At 38.7% G+C, this 17464-nt stretch overlaps 1 protein-coding gene across 1 annotated transcript in view; it reads right to left on the bottom strand.

The window, feature by feature from the left end:
- Nucleotides 1-17464, bottom strand: part of LOC111153330 (LPS responsive beige-like anchor protein) — a 754899-nt gene that overhangs the window by 9874 nt on the left and 727561 nt on the right. Inside the window, exons 54-55 of the mRNA XM_022512304.1 lie at nucleotides 6001-6102; nucleotides 2443-2639 (exon numbers count right to left, since the gene is read on the bottom strand). Coding sequence (XP_022368012.1) covers nucleotides 2443-2639; nucleotides 6001-6102 — 299 coding nt within the window. The remainder of the gene's footprint in view (nucleotides 1-2442; nucleotides 2640-6000; nucleotides 6103-17464) is intronic.

Raw genomic sequence — 17464 nt, 5'->3', positions numbered from 1 at the left:
AAACTATTGATCTTCAACTCTTTGTTCTAGTAAAGAATTGCTAATCCTAGTTCTGTCTGGAATTAAATAAAACCTGGATTTTTAGGATTATACATTTATTGGCATCCAAAACATTTTAATAAGCCAGGAGCCTGCTGAAATGAAACAGTAGTTTGTTGGCCTTTCTCGTGAGTTCCCCTGGAGTAAGAGCCACACGGTAACGTTCACTGAGGGCGTGTGGTCTTCACTCAAACCAGCGCTCAGAGTTCTAAACTCCAGCTCCTCTCCTCAGTATCCCGGTTGGGTAGAGATTAGAGATTTTAGAGGGCCCCGGAGACATGTCATTGCCCCCTGGAATCCGGAGTGCCTTGGACCGTGTCAGAGCTGCACTGGTTTCTGTGGCCAGAGCAGCCTGCTGGACACGATCACGACCTAAAACAAGGCTTCCCCAGCAAAAGAAAATAAATGAGTTCCTACGGGTGAAATGGTGGCTATCCTTTGTTTAGGATAAAATAACTTTGCTGCTCTGTACCAGCTGCCCACTTAATTTAAGTTACTCATTAAGACATCTAAACACTGCCTAGCTGATGTGCTGTGATACGTTAACCAAATGCCACCGAACAATCTGGCATCTAAATAAAAACAGGTGGGAAGCCTTGATTAGCGCAGAGGTTCCCCAGGCTGCCTGCCTGCAGGGTTCTTGGTATTTCAAAGAAACTTCATTTCTGGTCTGAGCTGATGACTAATTTGTTTCCATGGTCCCCTTTCCTAATACAGCTCAGACTACAGGATGGAACTGGAGATTTTTGCTCTGTGATGTCTCTTATTCTTCCTCCCTCCCTCCCCAAGGCAGTTAGCTGTGAAAGTGTCAGTCTCTGGAGCCATGGGCACGCAGTGCTCATTTTAGGCAAGCTTGTTTTAATCACACAGTTGCCACTTGCAAGTTAGTATGATAAAGTGCAGGAGTGCTGGGAAAAAGGCAATGGATTGTTTAAGCCTAAAATCCAGTGGGAAATATTACAGGGGGAAAAAAAAAACAAAGGCTCTAGGGCAGAGAGGAAAAGCACGTATGTATGAACAGTCTGCAGAAGGCCTCCTCCTTACTATTGCCTCAAGGAACTTCCCAGAGCCTTCGGTACTAACTGAAATGCCACAGATATTGTTTTAGCCAGCAAGGGATTTCAAATTATTTTACAGATTTATTAGTGTTGCTGACAGTATAATCATAACTCAAAGTGACAGATTATCAACATTATTATTGTAAAGAAAAGAGGAAAGGAAAATCCTCTGATGTGTACTTGGTTTAAATGAAGTATTACGGGAAGGAAGGGAAAAATAAAAGTAGGAGTTTCATGCTTTTGTGGTACAGGCAGTCAAAATACAGTGAGGAAAATTCACAGAGGGAAATGGAGAAGACACAGAAGAAATCAATGCTGAGATACAGAAGCAGCGAGTGCCCATCATTTCATCAACATGATCCGTATTTAGGGTTACTGTTTCTTAATACTTCCTGACCCCAGGATCTGTTTACTTGATAGCAGAGGGGGATCAGATTAGGTCTGGGAAACTGACAGTTTATGTCCTGTCAGGAAGGGCAATGAATATTGTCCAGAGCTAGCTTAAAGCCACACCGGGAGGGAAGAGGCCTCTGCGACCCTCTTCACACCCTGACATGTCCGGAGTCCCCTCACCGTTCACAGTTCACATGCACCTCCAACCTCATCCTGGAAAATGACGGGAACACCACAGCTTCATTTTATCTTAAGATGCCCCAGAGGGCTGGGAGTGAGAAAAGGAGGACCTTGAAAAAACAGCCTCTCCAAAGAGCAGTCTTTACTGTTTTCTTCAACCTCTAATAACTTTTGGAATCATGTCCTGAAAATGAAGCAAGACTCCAGATGGTCCACTAGCACTATCATTCCTCATTTGTCAAAAGGGAATAACTGTCTGCCTCAGTCACATCATAACTGGAAGCCCAACTCCCTTAACTTGCTAATTGTTGGTCTTGTTATTCAAGAAGAAGTCAAGTCTAGAATGAGACGCCAATCCTGAGTCATCATAATCCCTACCACTCCCACCAGCCACCTACTCAAGCGTGAAGAGGAGTTTTAGTTTTAGGTGGAATCCACTATTTTAGCTTCGGTACTCAGAAAACAGGAAACAATCATGTACAGGTAACTTTCTTAGAGAAAACAAATAAGCAAGCTGGTCAATGCTATTGAAAGGCCCCCAGGTTGGCTTCACTGTGTGCTGTCGTGCCCAGAGCGCTCTGGCTGAGCGATGCTGTCGCCACAGCTGCGACACACCATGGTCTGTGAATACACGAGCCCCGTCCAAGTGCTACCTGGTGATTTTCTTACGGCGTGGAAAGGCTAGAGGTCTCTCTAGCGAACCCTCTCCCTCCTCACCTACTACACTTGGAGGTCAAGATCTAGAAGGGTGGAAAGTCAGTGGTGTACTCACTCTTATGTTATCATCTGTTTCCATAGTGGCCTGGAGTTTCCCATTGACACTGAATGTACAGAAGCAGCCATTTTCATAGAATATGACACAATGACCCTCTCTTGAAGCCTGAATGAGTTTCGGTTTCAGGCAGTTCTCAGGACCCTCCAAAGTCCTTAGTAAGTCTCCATTCATGGAATGTATGAGACATGGTCCTTCTGAGAAAAGAGAAACGAAAGATATATATATTTTTTAATGATGACAAACATGAAATGAATCTTGAGCTCTGATTAAACAGGATCAAACAGCTGTAGCAAACCTTTAAAAATTATGTATCTTATATATGTTATTTTAAACAATGTCCTCTGCATGCTGGCCAGATCCCACCTTCTACTTGGGAGATGAGAAAGACAAGTCACATACCTTCAAGTTCACTTCTCCTCAAGAGAAGCTACTTTATGAAATTCATTATGCCAAGAGATGATAAAAACAGGATGCATTAAGAAAGGAACAGGACAAATTTCAAATCCTAGAGGTGCTTCTGGAAAGGACAGACTGCCACCAAGCTCATGCTGAAGCTCTGCCTGCCTGTCACAGGGGCCCCAAAGCAGTGGTCGCACTGTGGGCCAGCATGGGGACAGCTCATTAGAGCAGCTTCAGGAGGCCTCAGCCTTCTTCCCTCCCATTGCCCATTACTTCACAATGAAAGAACGTTGCTGGCAGTCCACCTACTCCCCCCCATCCCACCCCCAATAAATTCACCCAGAGATCCTTCTGCAAGTGAGTACACTTGCCGGCTGCCCCCAAAGCGAGCGGCACCCACACTTCCAACTCCCCGAACTGACTTCTAGGCTGAGCTGCCTGAGGAGAATGGGAGCTACTGGGGAGTGCATACACATTAGAGCATTTTCATGTTTATTGAATGCCTGCTATATGTAAAGAAGGAAGAGGTAACCAAAACCACCTGTGTGATAAGTTCTAAGAGATGTCTAAGTCGGACAAGACGGGTAACGCGTATAAGGCCTGCTGATCTCCAAGCTAAATTACTCAGGCCTACGGGGACTTGTGACCTGACCCCCACAGGACTACTAAGAGCATGACCTTTTGAAAATCAGGTTCTCTACTTTTCTTGACCACTCAGGGAGTTTATAGGCTTTTTGTGTTCTCAACATAAATACATACCAGCAGCCTCTCCCTCGCATGCTGTCCCAGCATGCATGAGCATCCATGATCACTCTCTAAATGACACCAGGCCCTCACCGCACTTCAAACTTCAGGTTTCACATTAACTATAAGGTTCACATTTTGTGACTAGCTTTTCAGTCCACAAATGAATAGGTAAATAACAGAAGTGCTTCACGAGGAACCAACGACATCATTTCCCCCAGAGGCTGTCAGTAAAGGTCGCTGACGGTCTATCCCTCAGTCCGTGCACCCAGAGCTAAATGTGTGGTTGTGCTGCTTCATCTCCAGTGAGAAGCCCACATGACACTTTACAGAAATGGACCATCAAAAGGGACTACTGGCCAGAAGGAAATGAAAAGTGATAAAGCCAAGAGTGAACTTGGTACGGAATATAAATGGGGTTATAGGAGAAAGAACTGATCCTGCAAAAGCTGACGTTGCTGAGAGAATTTAGACATGCGGCCAAAGGACATCTGTGAAGGTGAACTTACTGACCTAGATTAGAAAAGGGATTCTAACAAAAACGGTGATGTCCCAGAAGAAGTGATGCCAGCAAGAACTTCACTTTAAAGGAACCCAAGGAGATGTTTCATGACATTGAATGCACAGAAGATAAAATGTGGGAAGCTGACCAAAACATAGAAAGGAGCATGACAACTGCTCAAAGCACAGAAAAGGTTCTCGCTCTTTTATCTTAAGCTCTACAAAGAGAAGAAGGCAAGCACTGTTGTACTCTTGATAAGTTTCTCATGAGGAAAACACTTTAATTTTCAATGTTTCTAAAGTTTTAAATTACAGTATATTACGTAAACGTGAGTTTAACTGGGTTTTTTTGTGCCTATATGTGTGTGAATAAAAAACTGTGTAAGCAAATTTTTAATGTTTTGACAAAATAATTTTAAAAGCCATGAAACACCCCAAATGTCTCCCACTGATTGTTATGATCACTCAACATGGCTTTTAGCTTGTGTGGTCATTCATATGGTTCTGCACTACCATGCAAAGCAAGGATGACCTTTAATATGATAAGTTCATTTTATATGTCTAATTTTTGTGTGTGTTTTTTTTAAGATTTTATTTTTTATTCTTTTAAAGATTTTATTTATTCATTTATTTTATTTTTTTAAAAGATTCTATTTATTCATTTGAGAGAGAAAGAGAGAGCACAAGCAAGGGGAGAGGCAGGGGAAGAGGGAGAAGCAGACTCCCTGCTGAGCAGCGAACCCAATGTGGGGCTCAACCCCAGGACCTTGGGATCATGACCTGAGCTGAAGGCAGACACTTAACCATCTGAGCCACCCAGGCACCCCAAGATTTTATTTTTAATTAAGCCCTACACCCAACATGGGGCTCAAAATCATAGCGCTGAGATTAGGAATCTCATGCTCTATCGACTGAGCCAGCTGGGCGCCCCATGTCTAATTTGGATCCCGTATAGTCTAAGAACTTCTATTTGCTCAGGATATATGAAATTCTTGGATATAAGAAGGGGAAAAAAATCTAGTAGGTATAGAATTCTTGGTACCATTATTTTACTGCCCTGGCCAACTAAATTTTTAAATACAATCCTCTTAATATTTAATAAGTCTTGTTAGCTAGACTAAGTATTATAGTTCGAGACACAGATAAGGTGAGTCAAATATTCAATGCATCCCCATCAGATAACCTTCAAAGACAGGATTATAGTACTTTTTTGTGTGTTCAGACCTCAGCTCAGGGCAGAGAGACAGAGATGGATAAACTATTGCGATGGAATAAGCAATGGATTCAAAACAGCTCTGTTCCAGGCCAGATCCTGATTTGTTGCGTGTGCTCTTTGAAAGCTTGCTTTGTGGTTGATAACTCTGGCCTAAATATATGATGACGTTGCAAGGGCAGACCTCCCCCAGGAGAACTGGCTTAAATGTCTCCCCACTCCACTCTCAATGCCATCCTGGCTCCTGCCTTGTTCTGAGATTTGGAAGTTAAAACAGACCAGGTCAGTTTCCCTCCAGGTGTGAGATGGAACCCAGCCTGGAGTCCAGAGGAATAAACAAATAGACAAAGATGTTCCTTGTCCCCACCTCCCTCGTCAGAGCAATGCTGTGAAACACAATTCTCTGTGACAGTGTAGATGTTCTGTACTTATGCTGTTTGGTTCAGCAGCCACAGTCATGTGTGAGTTGTGAACACCTGAAAAGTGGCTAGTGCCACCAGGGACCTGCATTTTAAACTTTATGTAATTAAATCACATAAGTAATTAACTAATTCAATAAGTAATTAGTTGATTCAAATAGTCCTACATGGCTAAGAGCTACTATAATGGACAGCACAACTTAGAGAAAAAAGTACCAAATCCATCCTTGCCAAATACCAAAAAACGCATACATTTTATTGAGGGCACCATGGGTTTACCTTTGGAGCCACTTAACACCAGGCCCAGCTCCGCACAGACGGCAGCACAGGTGATCTCACAGTCGTGGCCTGTTAGAATGGCTCGAGGAGTGGTGGTCTCACCTTTAGACACAAACAGATAAAAACAAATCAAGTTCAGGCAGGGGGTTACCTCTCTCAGCTCCCTCTACTTAAATAACAAACGATTTGTTCCTAATTCCTGTAACGCCTAAGTCCCAGTTTGGAAATCTGTCCAAAAACCCTATTTTAGCACTAAATCCCAACTATATGCTAGAGTATGAAGACCAGTTGCCAAATTTCCAATCCTTACATGACTATCAAGCAACAGGAATTGAAAATACAGAGTAAAATAAGACAAAGACCTGCATTGTAGAATGACTCAGATACTTCCCAAATATAAATATAAGCCCTTCAATTAGATGATTTATAGATGGATGATTATAAAAGTAGTAACTCTGGCTTGATTCATATTTCAAAGAAAGGCAGCCCCCCACCTTTTCCATGGGACCCTGAGATCTCTGTTGTGGTAAAGACAGTCTGAACTAGGACACCATACCTCAAAGGAGCCCCTCTCTTAAATGCGTATTTACTAATCTTACGTATTTTCTTAATACAGAAATCTAACAGAGTGTATTTTCTGTGGTTCAAAGAACAGAGGGGAAATAGAGCAAACTCTTCCATGTAGTTCTGATAGTGACTGAAAACTAGAGGAGGAGGATGAGGAAAGGCTAACAGAGAATGAGTATCCAGATAATGGAAGATGTTTCCAGACATTTTCACAACAGAAGTCATCCTGTATCTCTGTCCCCGCCCCCCTCCCCAAAGAAACCCACAAAACTGGTTGGTTAATAAGGAACCCACACCACAAACAGGCCCAGCTCAGATAAAAAGGACAGTAATGGGCTTCATTTGTGGCTTGATTCATTCCAATTGGCAAGGATAAGCCAAATTCCATATTTAGCCTGAAGAATACTATTTTTTTTTAAAGATTTTATTTATTTATTTGACAGAGAGAGATATCACAAGTAGGCGGAGAGGCAGACAGAGAGAGGAGGAAGCAGGCTCTCTGCTGAGCAGAGAGCCTGATGTGGGGCTCGATCCCAGGACCCTGGGATCATGACCTGAGCTGAAGGCAGAGGCTTTAACCCACTGAGCCACCCAGGCGCCCCTGAAGAATACTATTTTCAGACCACACCAGTCCTCCACTTTTATAGTCTCTAAAGACAAAGACACAGAAAGCCTTTGTAAGTGGAACTAGAGAGCAGTGTTCTATTAGCACACTTCAAGTTCCTCGATTTGGATTGGTTTCACAGGAAGATTAAGTGATACCATGTAACCTAAAAGAGGCAAATGTGCCCAGAAGAAGGTCTCTAGCACCAGCTGTGGAAGTCTTAGAAAAGAACAACTTGTTATCCTCTCAGGTAGGTCAGGGAATATCCAGCAGAAACCTGTTGTCCTTGGAAAGGCGAATACTGGCTGTCAAAAAATTAAACTAGCTTCCAACGCAGTGGTTTTTGTGACGGGTCCCAGTGGAGTCTCTGAAATTTCATGCAAAATATATGTACATGCCTGTGTTTTCCTGGGAGGATGGTGAGAGGAAGAAGGAAAACAGCTTATACTGAATGCACAGAGATCCATGACCAAAAACAGGGGAGGCAGGGCCCTAGTTGCTGTGCCTCCTGCCCCACTTCAACGGAAGCCTGCAGTCCAGCCGTTACAAAGGAGTATTACAGTGCATTTGTTGTGGCACAAAATGTGTAGCTGTGTCCCCACAGAGTGCCTCATAGCTTCTGGTGACTCTGAGTTCTTCCGCAATGAGATGTAAGTGGAGGGCTGTCATGTCAAACTCTGCCACACTGGCCGTGCCCCATGCAGCCAGACACTGGGACCGGCTTCCATGCTTCGTGACAGAGGCAGATGCCAAATGACATAGTACAAGGCAAGGGGGCAAGTGGAATAAGGGGCTTGGTTTCTTTCGATTCAAAGTTTAGAAACTTTGAGGGAAACCCACCTTAATTACAAAGTTCTTGTACTTTTTGCAAAGTACTTGACATTTTGCAAACCAGGAAGAATTTGTTATAAGAACTAGGTTTTTTTCCTTAAAAAGTACACAAATTTGGGAGATTTTTTTAAGAAAAGAAGCACATAATGTAAGCCAGTCTGAACTACTTAACTTTCTGTTAGGGATCAGCTTTGCCACAAAAATTAGAAATAAATGTGTTTTAAAAAGTTATCTAGAGTTAAGTCCTGATTCACGCTTTCCCCCTTTCCCAAGATGCTCTACATTCTACAAAATACTGTACAATATTATTTTCAAAATTAATGTTTAATTTTATATATATATATACATATATATAGGCAATATTTTTAAATCAAGAATTAAAATCACTAAGCTCTAAGGAATACATCTTCAATGTGATTGTTCCTTTTTTGTTTTCATAAGTTACTATTTTATTGAGGCAGGGAGGTTTGTGTTTTAACTTGAGTTGTCTTGGAATTCCTTAGTGGGAAATGAAAGTTTGAAGGAAAACTGATGGCAACTGAAAGCACTCTAAAGTGTGAGCCAAAGTAAACAAAGACAGATGGATAATGGACCCAGAAAATGTTGTCACTTAAGCATGTCAGGGCTGACTTTTTGTTTTCTAGGTCTAAGATTTTTTTTCTCGGGGACATAGTGAGGAAGTAAGAAGATTGCTAATTATGTTTCTTTAATGTAAAAGTTGAAACACTGAGAATTTTCTAGGACTATAAAGTTAGAGTTTAGGAAGCCTCATGATTAAGCCCATAAAGTGGGTTAAGACAAAAGTATTCTTTTTTGTAAACTCATAATTAAGATTTTTTGTAAGTATGCTTTCCTTACGAAATAGAAGTTTCCAATGATCCACACTATACCAATCATTTCTCCCTCCCCAAGTCAGAAGACATACACAAATTGCATGATTTCAATACTGTAAAAGATTTTTCTTTTCCTAAAGCCTGATCTCTAAATAAAGAATTGTTCAGTGTTAGGACTTTGGCTTCAAAGTTTGGCAAAATGTTCTCTAACCCAGGAAGCAGGTTAGACAGTTCAGGAAATACAGAAGGAAAAAAAAAAAAAAAGAAAGGAAAAGAAAAACAACAAATTAAAAACATAAGGGTAAACTTATGACCACTGGGTTGTTCTCAGGTAACTTGTTTCCAAACACTCGCTGGGTTTCCAGTAAAAAGACTGTGCTATTTAACATTCCCTCCCTGTTAGGAAATGCACATTAATAGCCCCTAAAATCCATGTACAAGAATATAAGGAGGGATATCAAATCCTCTTAAAAAAGCTATTTCCAGTTTTGTTTAAAGACCGTGTGTGTGTATTCCCTTTATTATCTGCTATGCAGACTGAGTATTCTTTACATTTTCTCATCAAAAAATTCTGTTCACAGCAAATACTTATTGGATTTTTGTAAGTTCCAATAAACCAATTGTTTTAAATATTAAAATTTCTCTACAGTAAATAGAATTATAGGATATGGGACTTAAATCCAACAGATCCAAACTGTTTAAATGCAACAGATACTTTGGGGACCACTTGGAATAAGGGTAGAGGGGAAAATCAGAGGCAGAAGACAGGCTTTATATGTGACTCACACAATCTATTTCTCTGGAGTTACACTATTATATATCATCCTGCATCACAGAGCTCAGCAATAATCTCCCACAGAAAGGAAAGGAAAAACTGCTCCGTATCTGTATATATTTGTTTGGAAAGTCTAGAAACGAAATCTAGGAACCAGGTATACTCATTGCCATGGTAGCACTCACATCCCAACCTCATGCCAGCCCTGAGAGTTAACACTTAAGGGGGAAAAGCAACTCAAATAAAATAATACTGGCCATACAGTGCTTTTTCAAAGACCCCAATGCTGTCAGCATTTTTTACTAAAGTCTCTAAACCAAATAAAGAGCAGGGGAAAAAAAAAAAAGCCTTCTGAAAAATATCAGATTAATTCTTTGATAAAAATTTGCAGTAGTTAATGGATACAAGAAGTCTTTACTTTTGCTCTTTGAGATAGCAGGATCTACCAAAAGCTAGATCATAAAGCAGAACAGATTCCTTTAAGAACCTTTTAAAGTCTTACTGCTTGAAAAATCGTCATGGCTTTCAATAAAGCTGAGAGAAAAATTTATCTTGTTGCTAGTTTAAGGGGCTACACTTCAAACTCTCCTTAAAGAAAAATAAAAAGAGAAAGAGGATAGACTTCTTGGACTGCTTTGAAAAGCTTGAGCAATTACTTCAAAGGAGAGGGTGTCTTTGTCCGGAGAGCAGGTTTATGACTACTGATGCAAATCCTAACCAAAGGCTGAAAAGGATACTCTGCGCATCTTTATGGATGGCCTTAAAGGAAGATGAGCAAGTCAAAGGAGATTAAAGACAGCCCCAATCCTGCCAAGAATACCAGGACACACCAGTTTTTACAGATGTGCTTTTCTCAGTACATAATACTGCAAATATCAGTACAAATTTACAGACACTATTCTAACAACCCAACTTGAATTTAAGCAGCACAAGATCTCCATAATACCCAGTTAGCATTTATACTGGACCTATGTTTTTAAAATATTAGGTGACATGTTTTACACCATTAGGCAGGATAACAAATGTTTTTATTAACTGTGTTTCTTTGGTGCCCTCATAACTAAGTATATTTCTCTAGCAAATGGACCCTGAACCACTTACAGTTATACCTCAAAGAAGACAAGAGGAAACAGTAATTTCTCTAGTACCCTGTTCATAAATATTCAGTGAGAAAATATTTCAAAAGATATGTCTCCATTAAGGCAAGGGGAATTAATAATCCAGGTAAAAACAGACCAGACATGTATTTCTGGCAAACTTTTGACTTACATTTTAAAAAATAAATAAAGTTCTTGGTATTTTTGGCATCATCTCCTCAAGTCTTATAAAAATTAAATTACTTTAAAATATACTACAAAATTCTCATTAGCAGTTTAAATATGTTATTAGCAGAGAAAGAATCCCCTGCATTCATTCCTCATTTTTTTAATACCATTTATTATGAAACGAAGTTTGGTTCAACATCCCCCTATTCCTACTTTTTTAGAAATGAAATTAGTTTTTTCAATTAATACTTAGTGTGGATGACTCCTGGGCCAAAAGTTAACATTTTCCAATTGCTTTTTCATTCATTCACTTACTCCTTCGTTCACTTAATAGCCTTTATTGGATATATATTATGTGCAATGCACTGTGGAAACCAAGAGGGGAATAAAATATAGTCTTGTATTGGCAAATGACTTGATTCTAAATGGTCAGTGGATCAGGTTTTGTAGTAACTTACTATAAACCTGCAAATTATAAATACCTATATTTGGAAAGGTCAAAAAGCTGTACTGAAGTTCAAACTATTTATTACAAATGAATTTTTATACAAAATGAGTCACAGCAATTAATAAAGTCCTTAAATAAAAACAACTGATATAATTTTCCACATTATTAAAATGTAATACCATCTGACCTCTTACGGAGGTAAAACAAAATATGAAACCCAGCTTTGTTAAAAAAGTCATTTCAATAGAGTATTCATTCTGAAAGAAAACACAAATTTAAAGCTAAATATAAAAGTTATTAGGTATATATAGAAGTTTTATAATCTAAGTATTATATAATATATGCCAGTCATTTCCTAAAGATGGATACTTCTATTTTGCACCAGCCATTTATTCCATTTTAATTACATTTTGATTACTACAACACAGAGAAAAAAAACTCACGTGAAAACTGTATACTAAGCTTTCTCATGTGGCTCACCATAATGGCAAACCGAGAAAGGAAATGGCTTTCTGAAGCGGAAATGAGGTTAGCTACTAAATGTTTCTTAAACCTTTCCCATTAACTTCCTAGTGTCCCGATGGGAATTATCACACTACACTTTAATTATGCAAAGGGAAATTATATGAAATTTGTTCTATTCCTTCTATCTCCACCAACCCTTCTCCTCCTCTCCATTCATCATTGTCTCTTTGGTGAAAAATATGATAATTTGGTCAAACATACAGACTACAGAAAATAAGCCAAAGCTGCACTTAGGGTGGGACAACCATAAGACAGCAAATTTTGGTAGCTTCCTCTTATAAATAATACTAGAATTATTAATACAAGACAAGATAATGTTGGTACAAAAATCCTTTATAAGTTCCTGGTTTATAATCTTTCTCCTCTCTGTCTCCGTCTCTGTGTGCATTTCTTTCTCTCTTCTAAGCAAAATTAGAAAATGTGTTTGTGTGTTTGTACCTACAACTGTATACTTAAAGTATAACCCTAAATTGTGTAATAATATTTAAAAATACAAAATCCTGGGTGCCTGGGTGGCTCAGTCGGTTAAGTGTGTGACTCTTGATTTTGCCTCAGGTCATGACCTCAGAGTCCTGAGACTGTCATGAGACTAAGCACCCATCAATCTCAGGCTCTGTGCTGGGGTGGAGCTGCTTAAGATTTTCTCTCCCTCTTTCTCTGCCCCTCCCCCGCTGGAGCACTCTCTAAAAAACGAAATGAGAGGCACCTGGGTGGCTCAGTCCTAAAGCGTCTGTCTTCTGTTCAGGTGATGATCCCAGAGTCCTGGGATTGGGTCCCTTGTCAGGCTCCTTGCTTCTTCCTTTCCCTCTGCCCCTCCCCCTGCTTATGCTTTCTCTCTTTCTCTCTCTCTGACAAATATTAAATAAAATCTTCAAACAAAACAAAACAAAACAAAAAACCCAAAAAACCCACACAAAACAACACAAAATCCTAGGGTGCCTGGGTGGCTCAGTGGGTTAAACTTTTGCCTTCTTGTGATCCCTGTGTTCTGGGATTGAGCCCCAGGATGGGCTCCCTGCTCATCAGGGAGCCTGCTTCTCCCCTCTCCCTTTGCCCTCCCCTGCCCCCCTGCTAATGCTCTCTCTCTCTCAAAATAAATAAAAACTCAAAATCCCAACATGATGCGTACCGTCCAAAGAATTCAGTTTAGCAAAATTATCTCTGTATTGTCCTTTGCGAAAACAAAGCATGCTTCAGTGACAGCATTGCATCAAATTTTCTATAGCTGATGGCCCAATTCATCAAATTGCAGTACAAACTGCAGTACAGTTTAGTGATTCAGAATGGCACCTCTGGCCTAGAATTCTAGCTAGCTATGTGACCTCCCATGGGCATGTTCTCATAGTTTCAATAAGACCTAGGAGCTTCAGGGCCCTGGGCAGCAAGTAAAGACATATTTATAATCACTCTGTGCCTCATCTATAAAACAAAGGTAATAATAGTAGTCACCAGATAGGACTACTATGTGAAGTGTTTCTGATAGTGCCCAGCATCACCTAGGAGTAAAGTAGTAGTAGTAATAGTTGAATGATTTTTACTCTCTGTTGTAGACATTCCTTTCAGCAAAAGTAGGGATCGTATCTAATTCTATGCTGCATAAATGAAAATTAGAGGTGGTTATGATTATTTTTGTTTCTTGTCATTCTTTTGTTTAATTTCTAAAAATCATACTTTGATTTCTCCCATTCTTCCTTTTCTTAGACTTTTCAGCCTTCCCTAACAATCCATATAAATTCTGATGAAACTAATAGCTAGAAGCCTAGAGCAGGAAGTGAAGGTATATTAATATCATTAGGTATTCCTCCCCAATATATCTTTGTCTCTGATTATCAAAGTCACACATGCTCATTATAAACCATTCAGATAATTTAGTAAATTATGAAGAAGGAAATGAAAAAACTGCCTCTAAATTCCACTACCTATAAATAACCATTGCTAAATAACATAATAAAAAATACTGTGTTGGCTGTCATTCTGGACTTTTACCTATGCATAAATATACACAGAATACAAAGTATACACACAGACCTAGATACCTATAAGATACATTATACATGCAGTTTGGTGATCTTTTACACTGAATCATACAGACAGCATATTTTCCATGTCAATACCACAAACTCATAATACATTAATGGCCGTGCACTATTTCATCCTCTGAACATATCAAATTCTACTTAACTGATGTGTTTCTTTTTCCTACTTTCTTGAGACTTTTCATTTGTTGAAGCCCCCAAAAAAGACTTAATATTCACTCTAATTCATTGATCGCTCCTATAACTATATATCTAGTGTCTAGTGATATGAACATAAAATTCTGCCTCCAAAAAAGAATGTAGATAAAAATATTTCACATCTTTGTCTATTAGAAACATTCTGAATTTGACACTAAAAGCAAAGGTAACAAAAGCAAAACACAAACAAGTGGGACTACTTCAAACTAAAATGCTTCTGCAGAGCAGAAGAAACCATCAGCAAAATGAAAAGACAACCTATGGAATAGGAGAAAATGCTTACAAATTATATATCTAATAATATCCAAAATACATAAAGAGCTCATACAACTCAACAGCACAAAAGAAACAAACATAAAACAATGTGATTTATAAAAATGGGCAGATGAATGAATGAATGAGTGAGTGAATGAATGAATGAATGAATGGCAGAGAATGTGAATAGGTATTTTTTCCAAAGAAGACATACAGATGGCCAACAGGTACATAAAAAGGTGCTCAACATCACTCATCATCAGGGAAATGCAAATCAAAACCACAATGAGATATCACCTCACACTTGTTAGAATAGCTGTTATTAAAAAGACAACAAATAGGAGTGCCTAGCTAGCTCAGTCAGGAGAGCATGCAACTCTTGATCTCAGGGTTGGTAGTTTAAGTCCCATGTTGGGTACAGAGATTACTTAAAAATAAAATCTTAAAAAAAAAAAAAGCTACTTTCACTTAAGACTATCCTTAAAAAAAAAAAAAGAATAATAACAAGTGTTGGAGAAGATGTAGAGAAGAGGGAACCCTCATGCACTGTTGGTAGGAATATAGATTGCTACAGCAACTATGGAAAGCAATATGTAAGTTCCTCAAAAAATTAAAAATAAACTATCTTATAATACAGCAATTCCACTTCTAAGTATCTATCTGAAGGAATGAAAAGACTACCTTGTAAGGATATCTACACCCTCATGTTCACTGCAGCATTATGTATAATAGCCAAGACATGGAAGCAACGTGTATCCACCAAGGGATGAATGGATAAGGTATTGTTTGTACTTCACATGTGTGTGTGATTGCACACACACACACACACACACACACACACATAAATATATCAGTGTATTATTACTCATTCATTTAAAAAAGAGGAGATCTCCTGTCTCTTGTGACAATAGGATGGACCTTGAGGTCATTATGCTAACTGAAATAAGCCAGACTGAGAAAGAAAAATATAATCTCACTTATATGTGGAATTAAAAAAAAAACCCAAAACCAAACAAACAAAAAAACTGAACTTAGAGATACAAAGAACAGACTGGTAGTTGGTGGGGAGGGGAGATGGCAAAGGTGGCCAAAAGGTACAAACTTTCAATTATAAAATAAATAAGTCCTGGTAATGTTCAGCATGGTAACTATAGTTAATAATACTATATTGTATATTTGAAAGTTGCTAAGAGATTAGATTTTCATCACAGGAAAGAATTTATAACTATATATGGTAATGGATGTTACCTAAATAAACTGTGGTGATCATTTTGCAATACATACATATTATCAAGTCATCATGTCATACACCTGAAACAAATATGTTATGTATGTCAATTTTATTACAATTAAAAAAAAGAAACATCCTGATGCCATTTACTCCAAGGAAATAAAGCAATCTCTCAGCTGTAGAAAATTACAAGGTACAAGAATAAAAGCTAAAAAGTTTAGCAGTCACGAAGCCTTAGCCATGGGAGGCATAATGAATTCTAAGGATTTTTTCCCTAATTAAAAATACTTCAAATCTAGAATCTGAAGTCTGGCCAAGCCTATTTGTGAGCAAAATTACTTTAAAGACTAGAGCAATTGTGGCTTTGTAAAAGAAATCATTAGAAGAATTTAAGTATTTAATTTCATATAAAAATGGATCTCTTTTAATAAATTCTCAGGAATATCTAAAGTACAGTATGAAGTACATATACACCAAACTGTTCAACCATTTCTCTAATGAAAGGAACTTTTTGGAAGGTGATAAAGTCAATCTAATACATTGTTCCAGGAGGTCTTGATTAAATACGTCCTTACAGTGGTTCTCCAGTAATTTTAGACACACACACACACATGCACACACGCACACAGATGCACACCCAATATTCAAAAAGCAGAAGAATCCAGCTTTTAGGGATGGAAGAAGTAGCTTGCAATTTTGCAATTTCAAGGCATATTCGGTTTCAATTAAATGAAAGAAGGTACACTCACAATTTTCTTTGAGAACTTTAATTGCCTAGAGGGAACTTAGATCTCCTGACATTAGTTTTACCAATTATTTGAAACTAAATTTCCCATCTGAGCATAAAGTATTAGACAAGCAACTTTCTTTGGTGTGGCACTGTTAAAGTCTACACATGAAGATACTCAGTTTCTATTTGAGGGTGTAAATCATCATTTCTTCTGTTTTCATATTTGTAGGACTGCAGCCTATGGCTGAATGGTATAGTCATTTTTCTCTGCAACTAAACAAGGTAAATAAATGATATATTGGCACATCACGCCACCACTCTGCATATGGTGCGCATTAAGGTTGTATTCATTTGCCATATGAATATAATTCCTTTTACCACATCTACTATTAGTTAGAAGCAGTAAATACAGAGTTGTTTTGCTGGAACTCGAGGGCCTGCATTACATCATGGAGCACTAAACATCCTGGACCTTCTGGAGAATTTCATAAACGTAGTAGTTTAATGTCACCTGAACTTGAACACTGCCAACATACTGCTTCAAACCCAACTTGAATTCTTCAAGAAAAAAAGAAAAATACAGGGCAGTCTTAGTGTTAGTACAACAGAGTATGCCAGAAGTCAGGCCACAAGGAAAGCTCTCGATGAGGTGAATACAAGAACTCATGCTCTAGACAAAGAATCAGATCAAGAGTCGTACCCCAGGTACAACAAGGCTACTTGTTTCGAGCACTGCTTTTTTATTCAGAATCAAGTGAACATAAGGTTAAAATATCCAAACAATTTTCTTCCACTGTAGCTTACTGAAGACCCATGATCAAGAAGATAAGAGTATATCTAATGACAGACTCATGCTTTGTTTCGTTAGGCATACGTTGTGCTTACTTTTTCCTTAAACAATGTATTTATTATAAATTTCCAAATCCACCTGAGGGTGGGAGAAAAGAAGAAAGTGATTTCTTTTACAAACTCATATGGCTCATCACAAATATACATATCTTGGCATTTATGATCCATAAATAATGCATCACAGCCAATTAAAAACAAAGTACGGCTGACTTTTCAAGTACTGATTTTCAAATTTACCAACATTACGTCCCCCCAAGTACATCCAGCAGATGGTGCTCTAGGACACCTACTTACAGAGAGTAGTACTGTTTGTGTTA

This window comes from Enhydra lutris, unplaced genomic scaffold, assembly GCF_002288905.1.
Source record: "Enhydra lutris kenyoni isolate GAN:26980312 unplaced genomic scaffold, ASM228890v2 scaffoldscaffold3, whole genome shotgun sequence".
Taxonomy (NCBI): domain Eukaryota; kingdom Metazoa; phylum Chordata; class Mammalia; order Carnivora; family Mustelidae; genus Enhydra; species Enhydra lutris.
The sequence above is the reverse complement of the archived record's forward strand: the minus strand, read 5'-3'. Positions and strand labels throughout refer to the sequence as shown.